General features: G+C 40.8%; 2 protein-coding genes and 1 long non-coding RNA gene across 5 annotated transcripts in view; 1 reads left to right on the plus strand and 2 right to left on the minus strand.

Annotated features, from left to right (window-relative positions):
• Positions 1 to 9,783, plus strand: part of clip1b (CAP-GLY domain containing linker protein 1b) — a 30,671-nt gene extending 20,888 nt beyond the window's left edge. For 2 of the 3 annotated variants that reach the window (XM_034896086.1, XM_034896089.1), the window contains 7 exons: positions 4,103 to 4,148; positions 4,336 to 4,373; positions 6,857 to 6,959; positions 7,510 to 7,675; positions 7,762 to 7,814; positions 7,911 to 8,023; positions 9,189 to 9,783. In XM_034896086.1, coding sequence (XP_034751977.1) covers positions 4,103 to 4,148; positions 4,336 to 4,373; positions 6,857 to 6,959; positions 7,510 to 7,675; positions 7,762 to 7,814; positions 7,911 to 8,023; positions 9,189 to 9,423 — 754 coding nt within the window. In that variant the 3' untranslated portion in view covers positions 9,424 to 9,783. The remainder of the gene's footprint in view (positions 1 to 4,102; positions 4,149 to 4,335; positions 4,374 to 6,856; positions 6,960 to 7,509; positions 7,676 to 7,761; positions 7,815 to 7,910; positions 8,024 to 9,188) is intronic. The other variant, XM_034896087.1, reaches the window with a different exon arrangement.
• Positions 9,784 to 9,949: 166 nt separating this feature from the next.
• On the minus strand, positions 9,950 to 10,194 carry LOC117959216. Its single transcript, XR_004659896.1, has 2 exons — positions 10,027 to 10,194; positions 9,950 to 9,990 (listed from the first exon to the last, which is right to left on the minus strand). It is a non-coding gene; the product is annotated as an uncharacterized LOC117959216 (long non-coding RNA).
• Positions 10,195 to 14,367: 4,173 nt separating this feature from the next.
• Positions 14,368 to 21,209, minus strand: bcl7a (BAF chromatin remodeling complex subunit BCL7A). Its single transcript, XM_034896210.1, has 6 exons — positions 21,010 to 21,209; positions 18,366 to 18,447; positions 18,012 to 18,108; positions 17,725 to 17,874; positions 16,088 to 16,191; positions 14,368 to 15,586 (listed from the first exon to the last, which is right to left on the minus strand). Exons 1-6 carry the CDS (start codon positions 21,099 to 21,101, stop codon positions 15,512 to 15,514), a joined length of 600 nt encoding a protein of 199 aa, XP_034752101.1. The 5' UTR covers positions 21,102 to 21,209; the 3' UTR covers positions 14,368 to 15,511.
• Between the last annotated feature and the right edge of the window lie 549 nt (positions 21,210 to 21,758).

Genomic DNA, 21,758 nt, shown 5'->3' on the forward strand with positions numbered 1-21,758 from the left:
GTGTGTGTGTGTGTGTGTGTGTGTGTGTGTGTGTGTGTGTGTGTGTGTGTGTGTGTGTGTGTGTGTGTGTGTAGAAGTATGTGGTGTGTGTTTTTGAGTCTTTCATCGTTCTGCCACACCTCCCCTGAGTCATCAGAGCGTTGACGTCAGAGTTCCAGATGGATCTAATTGGCTGAATTATAGTCATCAATATGTAGCATCATGAAGGGGGGGGGGGTTGCAGATGGAGATGTCAACAAATAGCTTTAGTTACAGTGAAACAAAAGCAGCTTCATTCTCCTTAAGGAGCACATGTTTTTCTTTGAATACTTAATTAAAAACACAAATGTCTATTAATGGAGGAAGCATGTTAAAGAGCTCTGTGGCTTTATTCCAGTTTCCTTCCCTCCACCTCCATCCTGTCTCATCTCAACCGTGCTCCTCCATCCTTCCTCAGTCTGATGTTATGTTATGTAATCGCTCCCTCTCTCCTCCTAGGACCGCCTGGCTCCTACATGGCGGCTGCTTTCACTATGACATCAGAGTATCTGTGTGTGTGCGTGTGCGTGTGAGTGTGTGTCTGTGTGTGTGTTGAATCAATGTGGCTCTTGTGGCATCTGAGAGAGCAGCTGTGTGCACCACAGCTCAGCTCAGATTTGTTTTATTTTGTTTTTGGTGCTACTGTGGGTCACATCCTCAGTACTTTGTCTGTTGTTGTTGCTGCTGCTGTGTACGTAGCGATAGGCTTTATTTTCCAGAGAAAAACTGTCCTCATTTACAAGTTATGCTTTTTAAACCAGAGTCCACAGCCATGCTAGCAGCTCTGTGAGTCTGTACTTTGGCACAGTGGTGCTTTGAGCTAAATGCTAACGTCAGCCTGCTAATATGCTCATGATAACAATACACTGATGTTTAGCAGATATTCACCAGTTTTAGTTTTGTGTGATAACATGCTAACATTTGCTAATTAGCAGTAAACACAATGTGCATCTGAGGCTGATTGGATTAGGATTAGTTTTGCAGGCACTTTGTCCGAACAAAGTAGTAGGCAAATTAATATTTTGACCCTATGAAAAGTTGAGGGATCAAAAAAGGTTATTACAATTCATCCTGAGGTGAACATGAATTTAATAACCAAATGTTATGGAAATCCATGTAATAGATGTGGAGATAAATTATGTAAAAAAAACACAAATGTTAACCTCATGTTGACGTTTGAAGATGAAGTCCCAGGATCACCAAAGTCAGCTGGGTTCATCCCAGGGACATAAATGTCTTTACTAAACTTAAAGACAATTAATCCAAAAACATTGTTATTTAATTCTGCACCAAAGTGGTCTAACCGATCAGAAGAAACGAATGCAGCTTTAGGATTTCTTGTTTTCATCTATGTGTTTTGATGTGTTTGCAGTTTCAATTCTCTTTGATGAGACATGAAGCATAGAACTACAGCGACATTCAATTATAGATGGAGCATCAAACGGTTTCCCAAGTAAAATTGGAGAAGCTGACGCTCAGCTGCTTCACGTTCTGCTTCATTCGTTCCTTTTACATCCTGAAAGAGAATACAAGTGACAGAGACAGCAGTGATGTTTCAAAGTATATATGCACCAATCATTTCTTTTTACATGGTGCAGTTTCCGTTAACTCCTCTCTGTTGTGTGTGAGTGGAGTTAATGCTAAAGAGGCATGGCCGATGTGATTATACAGCAGGCAGCGAAACATTTCCCCCAGCTGGTGCTCAGATGAAGCCATTAGTCACACGTAACTTCTTCCTTTGGCACAAATCCTAAGAATGACCCACATGGAGCTAATTTCAATTTCTCCAGAAAACCCTTTGGTTCCTGCATCCAGGAAGGAGAATCCAGATTCAGATTCCAGATTCCCAGACAACACAGTCTGCGCAGCTGTCTCGGGCTCTAAATTTGATCTCGTGCTCAGATTACAGTGTCAGCATTATGATATCCTGTTGGTATTTTTGTGGATGTACTGTATCACTACGGTATCTTTGTAGCTATGCAGCGTGTATAAATCACAGTGGGCTTTACAGCTGTCAAATCCTTAAACCCTTGTGTTGTCCTCGGCTCAAAATAACCCCGTTTCTAAAGTTTTTTATATCAGAAATATGGGTTTCTTACAAATTAGCCAGAATAACTTGGATGCATGAACCTTATGCATGCATCATTCTTTGCACAATTGGTAACTTTCATTGAATTTTGGGTGCTATACACAACTTTATAGCATGAATTCAATATATATGAATATATATATATATGAATTCAATACGTATCCTGACCCTATCGGTCAAGATTATTCGGAATTCCTGCTTCTTTTGTTTTAGGTATAATGTCATTTAAATTAAATCTGTTGACCGTTAATTTAAAAAATGCATTGAAAAAAGTGCCAAAAATTTTGTTTTTTAATCTTTTGACCCGAATTCCTGGTGGACGGGAGGACAACACGAGGGTTAAGATGTTTAAACTAGGGCGATGTGGAAGTCTACATCAGCATCAGATATACACACTAACAGATGGCTTTGGTGGACGTGTGGTCCAACTGATTCTGCCTCTTTTTAGGAATTGACTTGAATACACCTTATATTTTTAAACCGGAGCTCTTTTTGACAGGCTTGGTTTGCTTTAAAGCTGCTATAATGAATATTTTATATTAACAGTGTGTACGTGTGGGGCGGTCTCTAGCTCGCCTGGTAGAGCGCGCCCCCCATGTAGGCTCAGTCCTTGCCAGCGGCCCGGGTTCAAATCTGACTCGAGACCCTTGCTGCATGTCATCCCCCCCTCTGGCTCATTTCCTGTCTCTCTTCAGCTCTTCTAAATAAAGGAAAACAGTGTGTATGTGTAACGTGAAAGGGGTCAGTTGTAGTGATGAACCATGCAGTCCTTTAATTGGTTAAAAGGGAAACAAGGGCAGCAACTAACATTTATTTTCATCATGTGAAATCATATTAATCCTAGTTTTTTTACTCCAACGTGACATCTTCAAATGTCTTGTTTTTACCTGAAGAACTGTCAAAATATATTTGAGAGATTTATTAATTTCAATTTTATTTATAGTATCAATTCATAACAAGAGTTATCTTGAGACCCTTTGCCGATAGAGTAGTAGTAGTTCTAGTAGTTTCCTCCAGAACCAGCAACAGTGTGACAGTGGCGAGGAAAAACTTCCTTTTAGGAAGAAACCTTTATGAAAATATAAAAATGAAATAATTTATGAAATAGACAAAAAACGGAAATCCTTTGTGTCAGAGTTGCTTAAAATTAGGCCTGCACAGTAATACGGGGAAAAATATTAATCATGTCAAGTCTAATGTTTATTGCACACATGAACCATGAAAAAACAAAACAAACTGGCGGTACCAAACATAGATTTTTTTTGGCACCTTTTAACACATTGCACATCACCACAAGCCTGTAGACATAGAGGCCTCGAATGAAGAGAAGGGACAACCTTTACAACCTATTTCATACAGTCTATCTTTAAAACTTACAGATGAAAGTAGTAGCGTTTAGGATGCAGTTGGCTCATAAAATTAAATGAGAATCAAAGTCATTAAAGAAAGAAAATCTAAGTTATTTGAAAATTAAATCGTGAATCGAGATCGCGATTTTACAACGATTAATAAGTGCAGGCTTACTTAAAATCATTACAAAATTAGACTTATTATTAGAATAAGACTTAAATGATGCCAGAGATTTTCTTGAACATCAACTAATCAATTAATGGACTAATCCTTGCAGCTCTGAGTGAAACCATAAATATTTTGTAACATCTTCTCTTTTCAGTCACACATAACAGAAAAAATTCCCAAAGTTCATCTAATATGTAACAGATAGACTTGGCAGCTCAGAACCAAATCTGAAATGAGCTCTTTTCATTCATTATTTGCACCTAAAATCAAAGCAGTTGAAACATTCAATTATTTTGCTGGTGCATCAGTGTGTGTGTGTTTGTGTGCATGCATTTTAACAGATGTGAACACATCTGGCTGCACACCAGATGTAAGCATACAGCAGCGATGGTATACAGTATCGGATACACAGACTCTGCAGGCTCCAGTGCAGCTCTTTAAGTGTGTCACCTCTCCTCTCTGTCTCGTCCTTCTCAGTGAGGAGCTGAAGCTGGCCTCCCAGAAGTCTCAGCATCTTGACGAGGTACGCCACTGATATTTCCAAAATCTGTATTATTATACGCCTGATTTCCTTCATCCTGTTATAGATTTGTTAAGTCAGAAACTGTGGCATTGCGAGGATTAACTTCCTGCTGTGACTAAACTCTAAAGCTCAGACAGGTTTAGCTTCTATTTAAATGCCTCTATATTTGTGTGTGTTTGCCTCTCAGCACAAAGACGGTCGTAACATGCCAGACATGAAGACCAGGTAAGAAACTAGGAAACATGGTCTTTATATGTTATTTCTGTCTACTTCTGTCATGTTCTGACTTTGAATTTTTTTTTAAATGCAATTTGCGGCTTCCTAACTTTATCTGACAGTCACTTGAAGTTGTACACACTTTAAATACTTGAAAGTGGGAAAATGAATGCTTTGAAAAAATATTCTTTTAAATGTGTGATTTAATTGATAATCATGAATCCCTATTTATTACACACACACAGCTAATTAATGGAATATAACACACTAGTATGTAACCCGTACCCTATCATCCTTACTGGTATAAAACCAGTAATTAACAGGCTGCAACTAATGATTGTTTTCATTATTATTGTTCATTGATTAATCTTCTGATTATGTTCTCGATTATTTGATTACACGTTTGTAGATGTAGATAATATGTTGTTGTTTTTATTGCAGGAAGAAGTATTTAAATAATTAAGTAAAAGTAGAAAAAGTTTATTTGATTTGCTTCATATCCTGTTAACTAGTTTAATCTATAATAAGGATGCATCATATTTTATAAACTGTATGTTTTTGTGAGTAAAATATTTATCTGAAAAGTGACTATAAAACTTAATAAATGTAGTAGAAAGTGGAGTAGACATATTGAAATACCAACGTGATGTACAAGTACCAAACAAGACGAGGGTTTACCCCTGACAGATGTTTTCATATCTGATAGTACAGTTAGATGTTTAAACCCTATTACATCTATTCAGTGTGTTTGGGCTGATTATCATCCCTTACTAAGTCTAGAAACAAAAGAAAGTTTCAGCTCCGCAATCAGAGGACTAAAAAACATCTCAACAGAGCTTCAGAGCAGCGACGTACGTGGAGATTGAGCGATTGATAAAGTGAGGATGATAGACGGCTGAGGCAGGTTGTGTCTGATGTAAGATCTGAGCGACACAGGGAAGGAGAAGGGCCGTGGAAGGCAGCCGAAAATCTCTGTGCTGTGTCCACCGGAGGGAAATGAAGAGGTGATGCACAATAATCAGGGCAGAAGTAATAGATTCGGAGGGAGCCTTCTCAGGTGAAAATGGGAAAGACAGGAGATGTGATTCAGTGAAACGACCTGCTTCACATCTAGTTTAATTTATCCTTAAAACAGATGTTGTCCGCTGGGTGTCACTGATCTGTTACAGTTGATTTTGGAGGCAGGTGGTTGAAATCCTCAGCTGGAAAGTCCACTGAGCTTTAGCAAAGATGACTTTTGGTTTTGAATTTATATTGAAATCCTGTTTTTTCACAGTTTTATCACTGTGTTAATGTAAAACCCATCCATATATTCTAATCTATTATGTATTAAAATTGGTGGGTTTGATCTTACAAGTTAAAGGGGAACAATGAAGTCCTAACGGCTTTTTAGTCATGCCTATTTATTAAAGGTACCCTCTGGTTTTTGACCACTAGCAGCACTATGAAGCCATGTTATGAAGCTATGTTTTGAAGCTATGTTTTGATGGCGGTAATGCCCAGACAAACATAGTAATGCACCAGGCATTGAAGAAGACTGCAAGCTAGCAAACATGAGGAATGAAATTAATTAAACTCATTTGTAAGACCTCAAGGATACGCACAATGCTTTCAGAGAAGAAACACAAGAACTTCAACGTAAACGGACAATAGAAAATCTCTACAGTGAACCTTCAACCAAGCAAATAATACATTATAATCAAATTGGTCCTCACGAAGAAACTTGAAAATATGCCTACAAATTCTTTAATACATTTCTGAAAAAAACTAAAGTACTTAAATGAATAATTTGACATTTTAGAAAAGTCTCTTATTCACTTTAGTAAGAATCAGGAGAGACGTTATGAAGAGAGAGCAACACAATTTTGCATCATTACAAATCGTTTGAGAAGAATGACGTGGTAGTGATGCCGTGATTAGTAGAGGATATTTCCCCCCTGAGGTCTAGACTTTGGTGGTGGTGGTGGTGGTGGTGGTGGGGAAGATAGTTGCTGAAGACCTGGATGCTGATGTGAATGTGGAGCAGAATTGGTGTGATGAAGACTGGAGGTGAAGGTGGAGGAGGGTCGCATCAGTTTGTACTGAAATGACAACAGACAGCAGCAGAGAGGAGAACAGATTTTGGAAGTTGGACAGCAAGGAGATGATTGGCTAAGAGAGATCAAGTAAGATCTGCTTGATCTACTAGAGTGAACAACCACAGAGTAAAAGGCAGAGAGAAATGAGAATGGATGAAAATGTAAAGGTAAATGGAGCTTTTCTGAATTTTTGCTAAGCTTCATTTAGACGAGAAGTTCCTGTCCACCAAATACGAAGCTACAGCCAGGAGACAGGTAGCGTAGCTTAGCATAAAGACGGGAAACGGAGAAACATCTAGCCTTGCTCTGTCCAAGGGTAGCTAAACATTTGGGTTTACTCCTCAGCTGTTTTTAAATAAAGATGACCTCAGTTAACATATTTGAACTCTCTAAATCCCTCCATTTTTTCCACAGAGACATTTCTAATCAGGAAACGGAGGGGGAAATAAACTTCCAGAGATCCACTGGAGCCTTAATGTCAGACAAAGACCAGGAACTGGAAACTCTCAGGAATGAGGTACTGACTTTTTAATCTTTTCTTTTAACCCTCCTGTCATCTTAGGGTCAAGTTGGACCCTTTCCGAAAAGTTTCAATATCAGAAATTTGGGTTTCTTTCAAACAAATTTTCCCAAAAAGTATTGTGGATGGTTCCCAACAACGCTCCTCACAAGTTAAATAAATAATTAGTTCACTACTTTCATTGAATTTGTGTTTTTTTTTGTCAATTTTATAGCATTTGGAGGAAAAACAATTGATAAAAGAACTTAAAAAATAAAGGTCTAAAAAAGAGAGAAAAATTTCAATAAAAGTGAAAAATGTAAAAGAAAGCTTTAAAAGTTGGGGAAAAACCCCAAAAAAATTTGAAAAGGTTTAGAAAAAGTTGACAAACGTTGAAAAAGTGACAAAATCATTAGGGGAAAAGCCACAACAGGGTCGAAAAAGACGACCATAACCTTGATAAAAGGATTTCATTTTAAATTTGGACTCAGAAGAAGAACATTTAAAGGTCATTCCGTGTTGTCTGAGCTGTGTGAGGAGTTCATCTGTTTGTTGTCCGTCGCTGCAGGTCGCCGCGCTACGAGGAGAAAACGCCACGGCCAAGACGCTGCAGTCGGCCGTGGAGACGCTGGAGAGAGACAAAGCGCAGCTGCAGAGCCGCGTTCGCAGTCTAGAACAAAGGCTCATGGGAACCCCGGGTTCAGAGGGAGAAGACCGGGAAGCTCTATCCTCAGGTGGGTAGACGGCGAGGAGCGCGTTCACGCTGTTGTGGCGAGGAGACGTTTCCTTTTGTTAAGCTGTTTTCTGATGTCTTGTGTAGGCGATGCAGCTCTGGAGCAGCTGAGGGAGGAGAAGGAGTTCGCTGAGGGACAGGTAAGACGTCCAGGACTCGATCAAATCACTTCAGGGTTCCCGGTTCTTATCTGTGCCCACGTGAACGTGACGTGTGTCTCGACTCTTCTCCATCAGATCAACTTCCTGAACAGCGTGATCGTTGACCTGCAGCGGAAGAACGAGGAGCTCAAGATCAAACTGAAGAAGCTCGCTCTGGCGGAGTTCAACGGCAACGATGGGACGGATGGGTGAGAAATATAAAATATCATAGAAATACACTGATTGATGCTTTTATGTGTTTTATATTGTTGTAAGTTTGATACAAACAAAACTATTAATTGAGAAAGTAACCGCCAGATTACTGGAAAATGAAATGTTTTTGTGAAAACTGCTCATTTGCTTCAATGCTGAGTGTTAGATGAGAAGATTAAACATTGATAAAACTGTTACGTTGGCCTGTTAAATATGAAGCTCAGTCAAGAGACGTTAGCTTAGCATAAAGACTGGAAACAGCAGTGGCCAGGTTGGCTCAGTGGTAGAGTGGGTGCACATGTCCTGAGACGTGTATGCCTTGACGCGGGGGTCCGGGGTCTGGGCTTCGGGGTCCGGGTCCGACCTGTGGCGATTTCCTGCACGTCTTCCCCCTCTCTCTCCCCTTTCTCACCCAACTGTCCTGTCATAAAATTAAAGGCGAGAAAAGCCCAAAAATATACAACAAAAAAAAGACTGGAAACAGCTAGCGTGGCTTTTTCCCAATGCTCAAAATATTATATGTTGTTTGTTTAATCTGTATAAAAACTGAGGTCGTAAAAAGACACTTTTGATTGAATATATGTATTTTATAAAATGCTTTCAAACTGGGAAAAAGATGGTGGCTGTTGTGTGTAGATGTAGTTCTCAGTCCCAAATCTATTTGGTTCCTTCTGAAGATGTACGTCTTTAAAAGCAGCTCACGCATATAGTTTCCTCTTTAAAAACAAAAGTCCCAAAATGGTGGCTCACTGTAGTTTTTCTCAAACAAACAGAAGCAAAAAGTGCATTCTAGTGAGTATTTGTGGCATTAGGACACTGTGAGATTTAATAACGCTACAGACAATAAACTAGTGTGTGTGTGTGTGTGTGTGTGTGTGTGTGTGTGTGTGTGTGTGTGTGTGTGTGTGTGTGTGTGTGTGTGTGTGTGTGTGTGTGTGTGTGTGTGTGTGTGTGTGTGTGTGTGTGTGTGTGTGTGTGTGTGTGTGTGTGTGTGTGTGTGTGTGTGTGTGTGTGTGTGTGTGTGTGTTTATTGTGATGAAGTAACATGTCAGCCAGAGCAACAGTGTGGCTCAGTGATCATCTAACAACAAAGGGACCTTTATGTCTCAGAGGAAGAAGATCCATCCATCTGGACACAATTCTCTCGTCTCTGTCACGCAGGTTTGTTGAAGGTGTACCAAAGCGGGAAAAGAAGGCGACTCCACGTCTCTTCTGCGACATCTGCGACAGCTTTGACCTCCACGACACCGAGGACTGTCCCACTCAGGCCCAGAGCCCCGACTCTGTACCTCACACCACGTATCACGGCAACCCGGGCGACGAGAGGCCCTACTGCGACATCTGCGAGGCCTTCGGACACGCCACCGAGTCCTGCAACGATGACCAGACCTTCTAGTAGCTCCCAAAAACTCTTCACCTGCATTTTAAACCTTCCCTTTCCTCCTAAACACAACTCACCTGTTCCTCTCCCACATCCAGCCCGACTGGACTCCCTTCAGGTTTTTCCATATTGTATTTTTATACTGTATTTATGCATATCACTGGTAGCCACCGTCCTGATCTAAATCCTTTACTCTGCAGCTCTTCTCTCTCTAAAGATAAACTGTAATACTGAATGCTCGTCCAAATATGCTGCTTCGGTGCAATATCGATGTTTATAACAATAAGGAAATCTGTCCTCTGCACTCGTCTTTTGTATCGTGTTTTGCATCCGTTTGTTTCTAAAAAATAAGAAAAAAGTGTTGTTGTTTTTTCGGCTTTATTTGTTGTTGTTTTTTTAGGAAAAAAAAATGATGCAACTTAATTAAGCACAGTTGAAACTGAAGGGAAATGAAGCACCTCTCGACACATTCCTCACGTCTGAATGGCCGCACAACAATCAGAGAGTGATACTGCCGTGGCAACCCTTTATAAATGTTTTCATGTTTAGTCATATTTAGGAAGAAGACTTTATTCCAGTATACTATTATTATTATTATTATTATATTATACTAATAACAACATATGAAGGAGAATTAGGGCAACTTTTGGGAAAAATTTGGTCATAGATTTGAAGAAACAATGGTGACTGCATCAACTGTTCGTTTAAAACAATTGCGGATGTTGATAGACAAATGCTTCGTCCAATCACATGCCAGGTACTTTTTAAAGTGCCTGCCCCTTCCCAAACAGTCTCATTCACAAAATCGATTTCTACACATGGTCCATTTAATAGTGCGGGAGCTTTTGTCATAATCTCAATATCTTCATCCGCAGCAGTTCCCAGGACTTTTACACGTTAAAGTTAAAACATTTCTGTGAACTTTAAGGACTTCTTGTCTATGTTGGCATAAAAATTTGAGATTTTAAAGTTCATCTGCATTTGCATGACAGCGTGGCGACTCGACCGAAAGCTCCAGAGCGGCTACTGAATGGACCTCCTGATGAGATTTATTTTGTTTTGTCTCAACTTTTGTGTGTAATTTCTGTTCCACTGATCATTCCACAGGTTAATATTCTCAAATAATGCCACTGAAAGTTACAGAGGATCGTTGTGGTTGAACATGAAGTTGTTGCGTTGTGTTTATTTATTGTCTGTCTTCACTAACCAGTGATTTTCCTACAGGAACATAAGCTAGCACTGATTTAAGGTATGTAGTCTGTACTAGGACTACTGTAGTATAGGTGGGCTTTGAAATGCATCCGCCTCATATTACAGGAGGAAAACTTCTCCAGATGGAGCTCTAGAAGCCTCTACTAACTTAGTGTTGCACTGTCCACTTTACAGATTCAGCAGAAACAAACATGGCTTTAACTTGAAGACTCTAAACAAAAAGGATTTTATCGTGAAGGTCAGTACAGATGATTCTGTGTGGTGTCACATTTCATACCGCCCTCCTTAAAGCACACGGCGGACATTTGGGGAAATATGTTTATTCACTTTCTGGCAGAGAGTTAGACGAGAAGGTTGATGCCACTCATTTGCTAAATATGACGCTAGTGGGCGCCCGGATAGCTCAGTTGGTAGAGCGGGCGCCTCCCTATATATAGAGGTTTACGATTCAACGCTGCGGGCCCAGGTTGGACTCTGACCTGCGGCTCTTTGCTGCGTGTCATTCCCCTTTTCTCTCCTTTCATTTCTTTAGCTGTCCTGTCAATAAAGGCCTAATAATTGCTCCGTTGCTGCCAGATATGCTAACGGATATCTGTTACCGTGGGCTTCCTTCGTGTTGGCGTCTAACCTCTGGTGGATTTCTGAGGACTATGGTTACCTGGTCCCCAGATCTCTGCAGGGTAAACCCAGACCGCTAGCTAGACTATCTGTCCAATCTGAGGACTATGGTTACCTGGTCCTCAGGTCTCTGCAGGGTAAACCCAGACAGCTAGCTAGACTATCTGTCCAATCTGAGGACTATGGTTACCTGGTCCTCAGGTCTCTGCAGGGTAAATCCAGACAGCTAGCTAGACCATCTGTCCAATCTGAGGACTATGGTTACCTGGTCCTCAGGTCTCTGCAGGGTAAATCCAGACAGATAGCTAGACCATCTGTCCAATCTGAGGACTATGGTTACCTGGTCCTCAGATCTCTGCAGGGTAAACCCAGACAGCTAGCTAGACTATCTGTCCAATCTGAGTTTTCTCTCACACGACTAAAACAACTTCTGAACGCACACACGTTCCACCAAAACAAGATCCTTCTAGAGGCTATTTTGCAGAGTCACTGTGGCTCCACTCGGCGCTGAAGACGATTGTGATTGGTTTAAAGAAATGCCGATAAACCAGAGCGTTTTTTCTCCCCTCCCAGAATGCTGTGTGGACTAGCCAGACCCTCCTTTGCAGCGCTGTGGAGGAAGGTCTGGCAAAGCAGGACTAGGGCAAATTAACTTAGCTTATCATAAAGTCTGTTAACGGGAAAACAGCCGGATGTCGTTTTTTACAATTCAGTTTAAAAAAACTAAACACGATATGAGTGAGAGTTAGTTGCCGATTGGCAGATTTATTCCCCGTTTCCACCGCGTGGGACGGCTCCGCTCGACTGGACTCACTGTTTTACTTCCAGTAATTTTCTGTTGTCCCTTTGGTTCAGCGGCCATCGGGGCTAAAAATTAAACATTTTTAAATGAAAATAATGTCTAGAAGTGTGAGATAAAATAAAGAAGAAGTGAGCTCACCAGAGTGCAATGCTAAATCTGCTGCTTTCCTATTTAAACTGACAGATAAAAGTTAAAATGTATCATCCCGAAAGGGGAAATTCATGTGGTGTTACACGTCTCCTCAAAAGAAAAATAACTCTTGTCAGAAAGTGAATAACATATTTCCCAAATTATCGAACTATTCCTTTAAATTAACTTTGTAAAGCAACATTTATCTGACTTATCTTGTTCTTAAGCACAATTTTGGATCATATTGAATCTTCCAGTGTAACAGTGTATTATATAATACACGATGTGACTAACGACTGAAGTCTTTGTAAATACTAATCAGAGGCTTCCTTCTGATAAATGTGTACACAGTGCCATGAAACAAAAGATAGCTTTTATGTGTACTACATTTTATTTTTCTGCCCTGTTGATAAGATTGACATTGTATACGGAGAAAAAAAAGCCCATTTGTGTACTTTAAAACATTGTGTACTTTCTAAGTGATGCGTCTAATTATTAGTGTAAGGTTTTGTATATGTAACTATTACAGACACCATGTAGAAGTGGTTTCAAAAGTACTTTACAGCTGTTGACGTGTTGTAAAATGTCACTGTTGTTTTCTATGTACTGTATACTCCTGAACAGTCCAATAGAAATACCCAGAAAACAAGCTTGTGCTCATGTTTGTTTGTTTTTTCCAATCTAGCAGCAGCTGTGCAAGAAGCCTTGGAGGTAACTTAGATCGGAATTATGTAAAAAGGAGTAGAAGTCTGATTTAGTGAAATAATCCTGATAAGAGGCTGACTTAAAATCCCAAGAAGTACAAGTATTTAAACTATATCCTGTAATGTAGACTAACGGTCCTCCTTAAGTAAGAAATGCTGAACACAAACAACTTTTGTGAATTTTATTAAGAAAACAAAACCATTGGACATGATAAAAACCAAAGCACTACTGATGGAATAAATAAGTCAAACCAAACCGTAAATCTGTACAAGATTTAAAGTAAAACAAAATGGTCCCTAGAAAAAAAAGAAACACATACAGGATTTTATATCTCACTTTTTTTTTCAAACACACAGTTATGAGCAAACTATAAGCAATCGGCTCAATCAGGTGAAAGCTACAACATAAGTGAGATCTTTTGTCTTTAAACTGAGTGTACATAATGCTGTTTATAACTGTTAATGTCAATACAATAGCATTTTAAGTTCCAGCGCTGCTGGACTGGGAATGAGGTATATGCTAATCCATCCTCTAAACTGAGACCAGTATTGTTTATTTCTTTTCTCTCCATCCATGTGAATGTTGATTTGTTGAAATCTGATCATGTAATTCTTATAGCCCCTGTTGTGTCATGAAGTCATTGGTTTGCAGAGTTTCAATCGATTCCAATCCATATTCACAAAGTAAATATTAATGAAACTAAATCTTACGTGTGTGTGAGGTTGAACATTAGAGGTCACGGGTCTGAATCCGCACTATGTAGAGTTCAAGTAAATTGCACAGATCTGCACAACAACCGAGAGCTTGATGCCACACGTGTTAGATTTAGCCAAAAAGACAGCACCTTGAAGGAGGATTAGAACCAATGCTTCAGCTGGAGGACGCGACCCCTCCGCCAAAGATAAGTAGTGACACGCAGAAGAGAAGTGATTAAATACAAATCATGGCGGACCTGACAGGAAAACCAGTCCCTGTAACTGGTCCGGTTCTACTTTCGAGGGAGGGGGATAAAAATCCCCCCCGAAGTCGAACCAGACCAGCGAGACCAGAGACTCTGAATTATGAGGTTTGCAAATGTTAAAATGTTCAGAAGATGAAACTAAGGTTCTTCTGGGTAGTGTTCAAATTCCAGTTTTAAAGGGACAGTTCCACATTTTGGTAGGGGAAAACTTGATACCATTTTCATGTCAGTACAGAAAATATGATGCTACTGCTAGGTGACAGTTAGCTTAGCATTAAGCCTGGAAACCGCAGGAAACTGCTAACCCGGTTCTCACTAATTAGCATCTTCTTTAAAGTTGCTGCGGTCCAAGAAGAAATCCGGCACATAACGGTGTTAATAGCCGCAACATGTTAATAAGTGAGTTAAATTGCCCTACCGAGACCTTTAAACCTCACTAATTAAAACATGAAATCTAATCCGTATAAAAACTGAAGTCTAAAAACAATTAGAAGCTGTTTTATGGGGGGGTTCCAGGCTAGTTGGTTCCAGACTTTATGCTACGCTAAACTAAGGTAACCGTCTCCTGGCTCCAGCTTCACAATTAACATACAGACACATACAGATCCATCCTCTCATTTGACTCTCGGTAAGAGAGTAAATAGTTCCCAAAATGTCAAACATTCCTTCAAAAAAAAAAAAAAAGTGTTGTAGTTCCACATACATATTGGAACAGACTAATTAGTGATGATATAAGGCATAAATAAACAATAACATGGCACCAAAGTTGTAATCCAAAACCTGCTTGACCTAAAACGTGTATTTAATCGTGGCAACTCAAGGCACGCCTTCATGATCTACGCTACCTACGCCGTCTTCACTACTAATCCAAGAGTTTGTCTTGAGCAGTACCATCTTCTTCTTCTTCTTCTTCTACAAAACCACAAACTAACACTTAAAAAAAATAAAAAAACGTGAATGGAGAACTTTTCATGGATAGAGGAAAAAAAAAGCCTTCACTACAGCAGCAAATCTATCTGTGATCGATTGTGACATACCATAACAGTGCATTGACCCTCCTGAGAAAAAATCCAAAACATTTCCTAAAAACAAATATCCAACATTAGTCTAACAGGAGGCGGATCGGGAGGATTGAAGTGACGTGCTCTTAGGGTGGAGGTTCCCCCCCGCAGCCGCTGGTCTGAGACCAGGTTACCCTCGCTGGGCTAAACCATTAGCAGTAAAACGTTTTTCTTTTAAAAAGCGGTCTCAGAGCAGCGCCCGGTGATCAACCCCGTCCTAATCTCAGGTCCCCTGTGTTAACTCTTTTTAGTCACAGATGCAGGTCAGTGTTTGTCGCCTGGCCTGGCCTGGCGGGGGCGGCGGTGGCGGTGGCGGTGGCGGGGCTCGGCTGACGGCGCCGCCCCTGGTCACGGAAGGGACTGCAGGCCGGGCTCAGACCTTCTCTTGGCATTCGTGGAAAAAAGTGTAGAACCGGAAGGAAGCTCGGAGGGGACCAGTGAATAGAGGTAATATCCATTCTCCCTCTGTGGCAGAGGAGTGTTAGAGAGGGGGGGGGGGGGGTAGTGAGAGGAGAGCCGGTGCATCCATTAGCCCTAAATCATCTAGAGTTAATGGCGGGATGAGGAGAGGAAGGAGGAGAGGAAGGAGGAGAGGGAGGACTCAGACCCAAACATTTAACTCTCTTCAAAGTCCTGGGACGAGGACTCTGATTTGCTTTTCTTGCTGGGCGGGGCCTCCTCCTCTAGGTCCTGCAGGAAGACATCAACACATGGAAAACAGTCTTTAAAATCACATGCACTTCTTCTGTGAAAACTAGTCCTCAGTATTTTCATTCTTTTAAACCCACAAGGATATATCTATCTATCTATCTATCTATCTATCTATCTATCTATATATAAGGATATCAATATTTTCAAGACATCCTATCTGCTGATGAGAGTTCATCAAGTCCAATTTAAGACTTTTTAAAAACACCTTTTTAATCCCACATAAAATCCAATTGAATACACATTTAACTGTGATATTGTTCAATGTATGAAAGTATGCATCTTTTTTTTATTTATTTTTTAGTAACTTTAACAACAACAATGTATGCATCACACACACACAGATGTCATTTTGTCTTTTTGGGTCATTTTGAGTTTGTTGCCATTTCTTGTTCCACTGCTACTGCGTGATTGTAATCGTAATGTTTTTTTACAACTGAACAGATTTTTCTGTCGTGGGTCTGGTTTAAGACCTGATCGTACCTGAGTGGCTTTGCTGTCTGTGGAGTCCTTCTCCCCCGAGGACAGGCTCTCTCTCTTGGCACTTTGTCCTCTCTCTGAGGTCTCTGATGAAGGTGTGGTCTTACCTGAGGATAATAACACAGGAACACATCAGAAGAGGAGCACATTTCTTCATCTGGCAGTAAACATAGAGGAGGACTGAACGACGGCCATCAGAGGCGATGTGTTGCAGCTGCAGACGGTGTTTTCTGACCCTTTAACGCCACAGCGTGGCCGAGGGAAGTAACTGCACGCTGGTTTCACCCAGCTGAGACTCCAGGGTAAAGAGGGACTTATGCGTCTGCGTAAAATCTACGACGTGCACCTCTCCAAAAATCTAACTACACGTCGCTCAGCCGTGACTTGGTAGCATAGCACACACACACACACAGACACACACACACACACTTACTTCCCGGTTCGCCTTCTCCACGAAAAAAACTAAATTGAGGAGAGGGGTAACTTCTCCCACCGTGGTCAGGAAGCACAGGGGAGACACTTTGTTCACTATGGCAGTCGACTTGAGTCGACCAACCGACACACACAGACACACAGACACACACCTAATCCCATCCCATCCCATCTTGTCTAAGGTGATCAGACTCTGTTGCCCCCCCGTAGCATGTTTGGTTAATCACGGTGAAATCACTGAGCTTGCCTGAGACATTTTGGCAACACTACATTAGCTGCAGGCGATTTTATTACATAATTCCTAACTAAGATCTCCTCACACTCAAAACCCATATTTATGTAACGAAATGCCTCGCACTCTTCGGGCGCACACACAGCATTGCAACTTCTTTTTAGTTTAATCTCCGGCTCGATGCTCTATTCCGTCCCTTAGACGTTATCAACAGTGAAACTGACTCCCGTACCGCAGGAACACCGTGACCCGCGGCAGGCCTGAGAACCTGTCCCCCTCTAGTACAGACGGACCCGCGGCGGCAGATTTAACGCAGAAGCATAAATCGGCCTTAAGAAAGTAATCAAAGATCAAACTGGACACAAATACAATTTTAAATTAGATCCTGAAGCAATTAGTGCTTAAACTATCTGAAAACTGTCAATCTACCTTAAAAACTGTAAACTGCCCTATTTGTTGTGTTTCACGATTACATTTGTTACACTGTTTTTACTATTTTGGTGCACAAGAGATGATGATTGATTTTGGTCTAGAGGAGCGGCAGTCAGCTGAAGCCAGAGACAGGGAGGAGAACTTAAGGTCCGCTTCCCAGTTCACTTTCAGTCTGCGTAGAAACAACATTCTAACTTGTCTCCCGGTTTCTTATAGTCCCCTTTCAGGTCCAGGTGTGAAAGGGGCTTTTGGGAAAGGGGGGGCAGAGAAGCTGTTGAGGTTGTATTCACTACTGTACTCATGAGGAAGCGGTCTTTCTTCCTTCTTTGTGTGATGTCTGTGGTCCTGACAGAGACTAGATTAGGGGGGGACAAACAAAAACAGGAAATGGCTCCAACTGATGAGCCGTACTGCTACACCAACCCCCGCTAGCTGTCCGCCGAGTTAGAAAGAACGCTGTGAGGAGCTCTTGGGTGATGTTAGATGTGTGTGTGTGTGTGTGTGTGTGTGTGTGTGTGTGTGTGTGTGAGAGAGAGGGTCTGACCCCTCTTGCTGTCCGGGCTCTGGTCGGTCTTGGCCTCGCTGCTCTCGCGGTGAGACGTGGCGGCGGGCTCTGGGGTCGGGCTGGTGCTACAACTGTTTTCCTGTTTCACCGGGGACGAGTCGGCGATGGAGCTCTGGTTGCTGTTGTCGTCTAGAAAAGAAGGAGAGACGGAGTCACTTTAGTTGTATTTGGGGGGGTTTCCGCCTTTATTTTTTGACAGGACAGTTAAGTGGAAAGTTAGTTTTCTAAGGGTTACCGACTGCAGCTTTAAGACTCTCCGTACGTACCGTGCATGTCCATCATCCCTGGAGACGAGCTGTTCTCTGGAGTCGTCAACTCGGAGCCGTATTTCTCATCTTTACCCTTCTTCTTATTTTTGTTCTTCTACAATGAGAGAAAAGTACAATGTTCAAACATAACATTTAACATGTAACACCGTGATGGAACGAGCCAACAAAAACCAAAATGGCGGCGTGTAGAAAGTGTCGTGGGGACAAAGAACAGTTTTCCGATGAAATTAAAGGCCAAAGCTTTTCTTTTGTCTTCAGCATTTTAACATAAAGCAACTGTTAAAAAACGTCAGGTGACATCGTGTGTTTTGGGGTTTAACGTTTAACAGGACTTAGAGAGGCTGAACTCACGTCGTCTGATTTGGGCTCCGTCACTGGCACCCACTTGTAGATGCGTAGGGACGTGTCTCCGACCGTCACCCATTTCTTCTCCCTGTGAAGGAGCGAATAAAACAAACAGCTGACTCAAAGGCTCAGGGTCCCCAAACCGTTTAGACACCGGGACGCAGCTCCCTGGCACTGAGAACTGCAGTAACTCTATAAATGATGCTGTCTGAATATTACAAAAACAAGGTTATTAAAGTTATACGAGTTTAGAAAAAGGTACTCCAACAAATTGTTTTTTAATTAAACATTTAGTCTTAAGAATACCAGACAATAGTTAGAAATGCTCATCTCAATTTCCCAGAGACAATTATTACAATGAATGTCAAAATGATTGATTTTTTTTAACCCTTTTGACATTTTCAATGCATCTTTTATATGTATTTTTTATTTCACTTACACCACTTTACTACCACTAGCTTTATAGAACTTTTTGGAATCCGTGGTCAATAACCCTCATTTATAAAGAATTATACCCAATATTTGAGTCAATAAAGCAGACATTATGAATTATTTGACTAACCTACGTTGAGTGGATGTTTGGTCAGGATACTGATCTGAAACCATTTCAATTTACACCCGAAATTCAATGAAAGTGATTCATTGTATTTGCAAAGAGCGTTGCATGGAGTCCAGCCTTTTCTGTGGTAATCTGGTTAGAAAGTGCCATATTTCGAATAAAGACATTTTAAAAAGGGGGTCAAATTTGACCCAGGACTACAGGAGGGTTAAAAAGTTTTAAATTATTTATTTATTTTAAAGAGAAGAACTGCAAATTATCCTTTTTTAGAAGCTGGAGCTGCTAATAAATTGGCATTTCTGCTAAATAAATGACTAAATATCTGTCTGTGAATGAAAATACTGTGATTAACACTAGTTAATCGGTGGGAACAATGACGTTAATAGTAAAAAAAGATTCTAAAATCACTACTGAATCCCAAAGGATCTCAATACAGTTCCTCTGCAGCGGAGCCAGTACTTTTAAAGACATCATCTTGGGCTTTAGGAATGTTTTCTGACATGTTATAAACCAAACTGAGTAATTGAGTAAATCACAGGGGCATTGTATGATTATGAAAAGCTGCAGCACTATAAAATGTTAGAAATTAGTAAAGAAATTTCACAATTTCCCAAAGCTTGATTTGATATGTTTGTCTTGTTTTGTCCTGGTATGTAGTTTTGCGTTACTGTCACATAGTTGCCAATTATTTCTTATGTTGATCTAATAATCAATTAATCAACTTACTGCTCAATTAATTGATTGATTTGTCAATAAACTGTAAGAGTAATTGCTTAATCTCAAAGCAGTGGTGGAGGAAGTATTCAGTTACTTAAGTTAAAGTCCTGCATTGAAAATTGTCTTCTATTGTCTTGTATTTTAAGTATCAAAGTACTCATAAAAGAGTAAAATCCTCTGGTACTATTAAATATAATATAGTATCACTGCTATATCAATGTGAAAGTAGCAGTTAGGTGGTTGGGACGAGGCAAACAACACTTTATATCATATATATAATATAATATTCATTAAATAGTTATGTTTTAATGCATTTATGCAATCTGGAAAGAAACTCATGTTAAAGCTGATAAATGTAGAAGAGTAAAAAAAATGAAATTTAAGTATAAGTGTAATATGAAATTACAATGGAAATACACAAGAAAAGTACAATCATTTTAAAACTGACAGTGCTTGAGTGACAACGTCCGTGTAACATGAAGTAACAGACACCAAAAAAACCCGAAATAAATAATTAAAATTAATGAAATGGTATATTTATCATTTTTTACGATTCAGTATTTACAATAGCTTTTCTTTTTAATATAAAAAAAGAAGAAAATCGTTAAATTAACGTTACTTTTGAAACCACCAACTTCTACTACTTTGACCTGGGGACGTTTGATTAAACTACCTAAAAAAATAAAATAAAAAAAACACCACTTCACAACTCTTCCACCGGGCGGGGTTACACATCTAAACGACACTAAAACAACATACTCCCGACATTAACGTGTGTATATTTGAACAGTTGTGTGAAAGAGCCGTTGAGTTGCCGTTGAGACTGAGTCACTACGTGTTCAGCCATGCACTGTTAGCCTACTTCCCTCTCCCCACCCCCACCGAGCCCGCTTCTCTACCGGACCCAAAGGGTGACTCAAAGCGCTTAATTTAAAACTCCAGACGGACTAAACTACTCCGACTCAAGAGCGCCGTCGTCAAATTGTTTCCAAGACAACAGTTAACGGAGGTTTCGGTCCGAAAAAAACACCAACCGCCGCCGCCGGAGCTTCAAGCTCCAACAGCAATGGCTTCATGTGACTGCATCGAAATGGCTTCTGGGTTTTTCCGTTAAGAGAAAAAGAGAGAACATGTTGTCATGTCTGGTGTAAAAAGCAGCCAGACGACGGGGACGGGCTGAGGCGGTGCACAGCACTAGTGCGCCCCGGTGCACCTGAGCTGCAAGTACATCTGCCGTGAATCCCCGTTCAAAAATCATCCTTTTCTTTCAATTTCATCACTCACTCCGTCTCCTTCCCTCTCCTCCCCCAACAAGCCGAAGCCTTTCTCGTGTTAGATAACGAAGCCCGTTTTTTCCTTCCTTTCCCTTCTTACCATTTTCGTACTTTCTCAATAGCGGCCATGACCCTTTTGATGTCATCTTTCGCCCTGCTCCGGGTCTCAGCTCGGACTGACCTGCCCGACATTGCCGCGGTGGGTATAATATTTTTAAAGCTCGCCGGCAGTTCAGACACAATGCAAACAGTAGAGCGCACAGAAAAGCTACTGCGCCTGCGCGGTCTGATGGAGCAGCGAGAGGGGGCGGGGGGGGGGGGCTGCAGCTGCACTATGAAGACAGATCTGTCTCCCTGCTGTGAGCCGGAGAACAAAGAGGCTGCGGCCGATAAAACTGATAAAAACTACCCGAAGTCTGGTGTTAGACGTGGGGATCTGTCTGTAGAGAAGTGGGGGACGAAGTACTCGGATCTTTTACTACTAATACTACTTACCTAAGCAATACTACTGAAGGGAAAAATACTAACAAGTGAAATCCTGCAGTGAAGTACTCAGATCTTTTACAATACTACTTACTTGTGTTGAAGTACTTGGATCTTTTACAATTCTACTTATTTAAGCAAAACTACTGGGGAAAATACTGTAACTAGTGACATCCTGCAGTGGTGAAGTACTCAGATCTTTTACAATACTACTTATTTAAGCAATACTACTGGAGGAAATACTGTAAGAAGTAAAATCCTGCAGTGGTGAAGTACTCAGATCTTTTACAATACTACTCATTTAAGCAATACTACTGGGGGAAAATACTGTAACTAGTGACATCCTGCAGTGGTGAAGTACTCAGA

This window comes from Etheostoma cragini, chromosome 16 (genome assembly GCF_013103735.1).
Source record: "Etheostoma cragini isolate CJK2018 chromosome 16, CSU_Ecrag_1.0, whole genome shotgun sequence".
NCBI classification, from domain to species: Eukaryota; Metazoa; Chordata; class Actinopteri; order Perciformes; family Percidae; genus Etheostoma; species Etheostoma cragini.

What these genes read in the sequence shown, in the direction of transcription:
- bcl7a (XM_034896210.1), bottom strand. Translation starts at nt 21,101, where the DNA reads ATGTCGGGCAGGTCAGTCCGAGCTGAGACCCGGAGCAGGGCGAAAGAT. An exon ending in CGGAGCCCAAATCAGACGAC is followed by an intron (nt 18,109 to 18,365) that starts GTGAGTTCAGCC and finishes CTCTCATTGTAG; the next exon opens with AAGAACAAAAATAAGAAGAA. An exon ending in GAGCCCGGACAGCAAGAGGG is followed by an intron (nt 16,192 to 17,724) that starts GTCAGACCCTCT and finishes TATTATCCTCAG; the next exon opens with GTAAGACCACACCTTCATCA.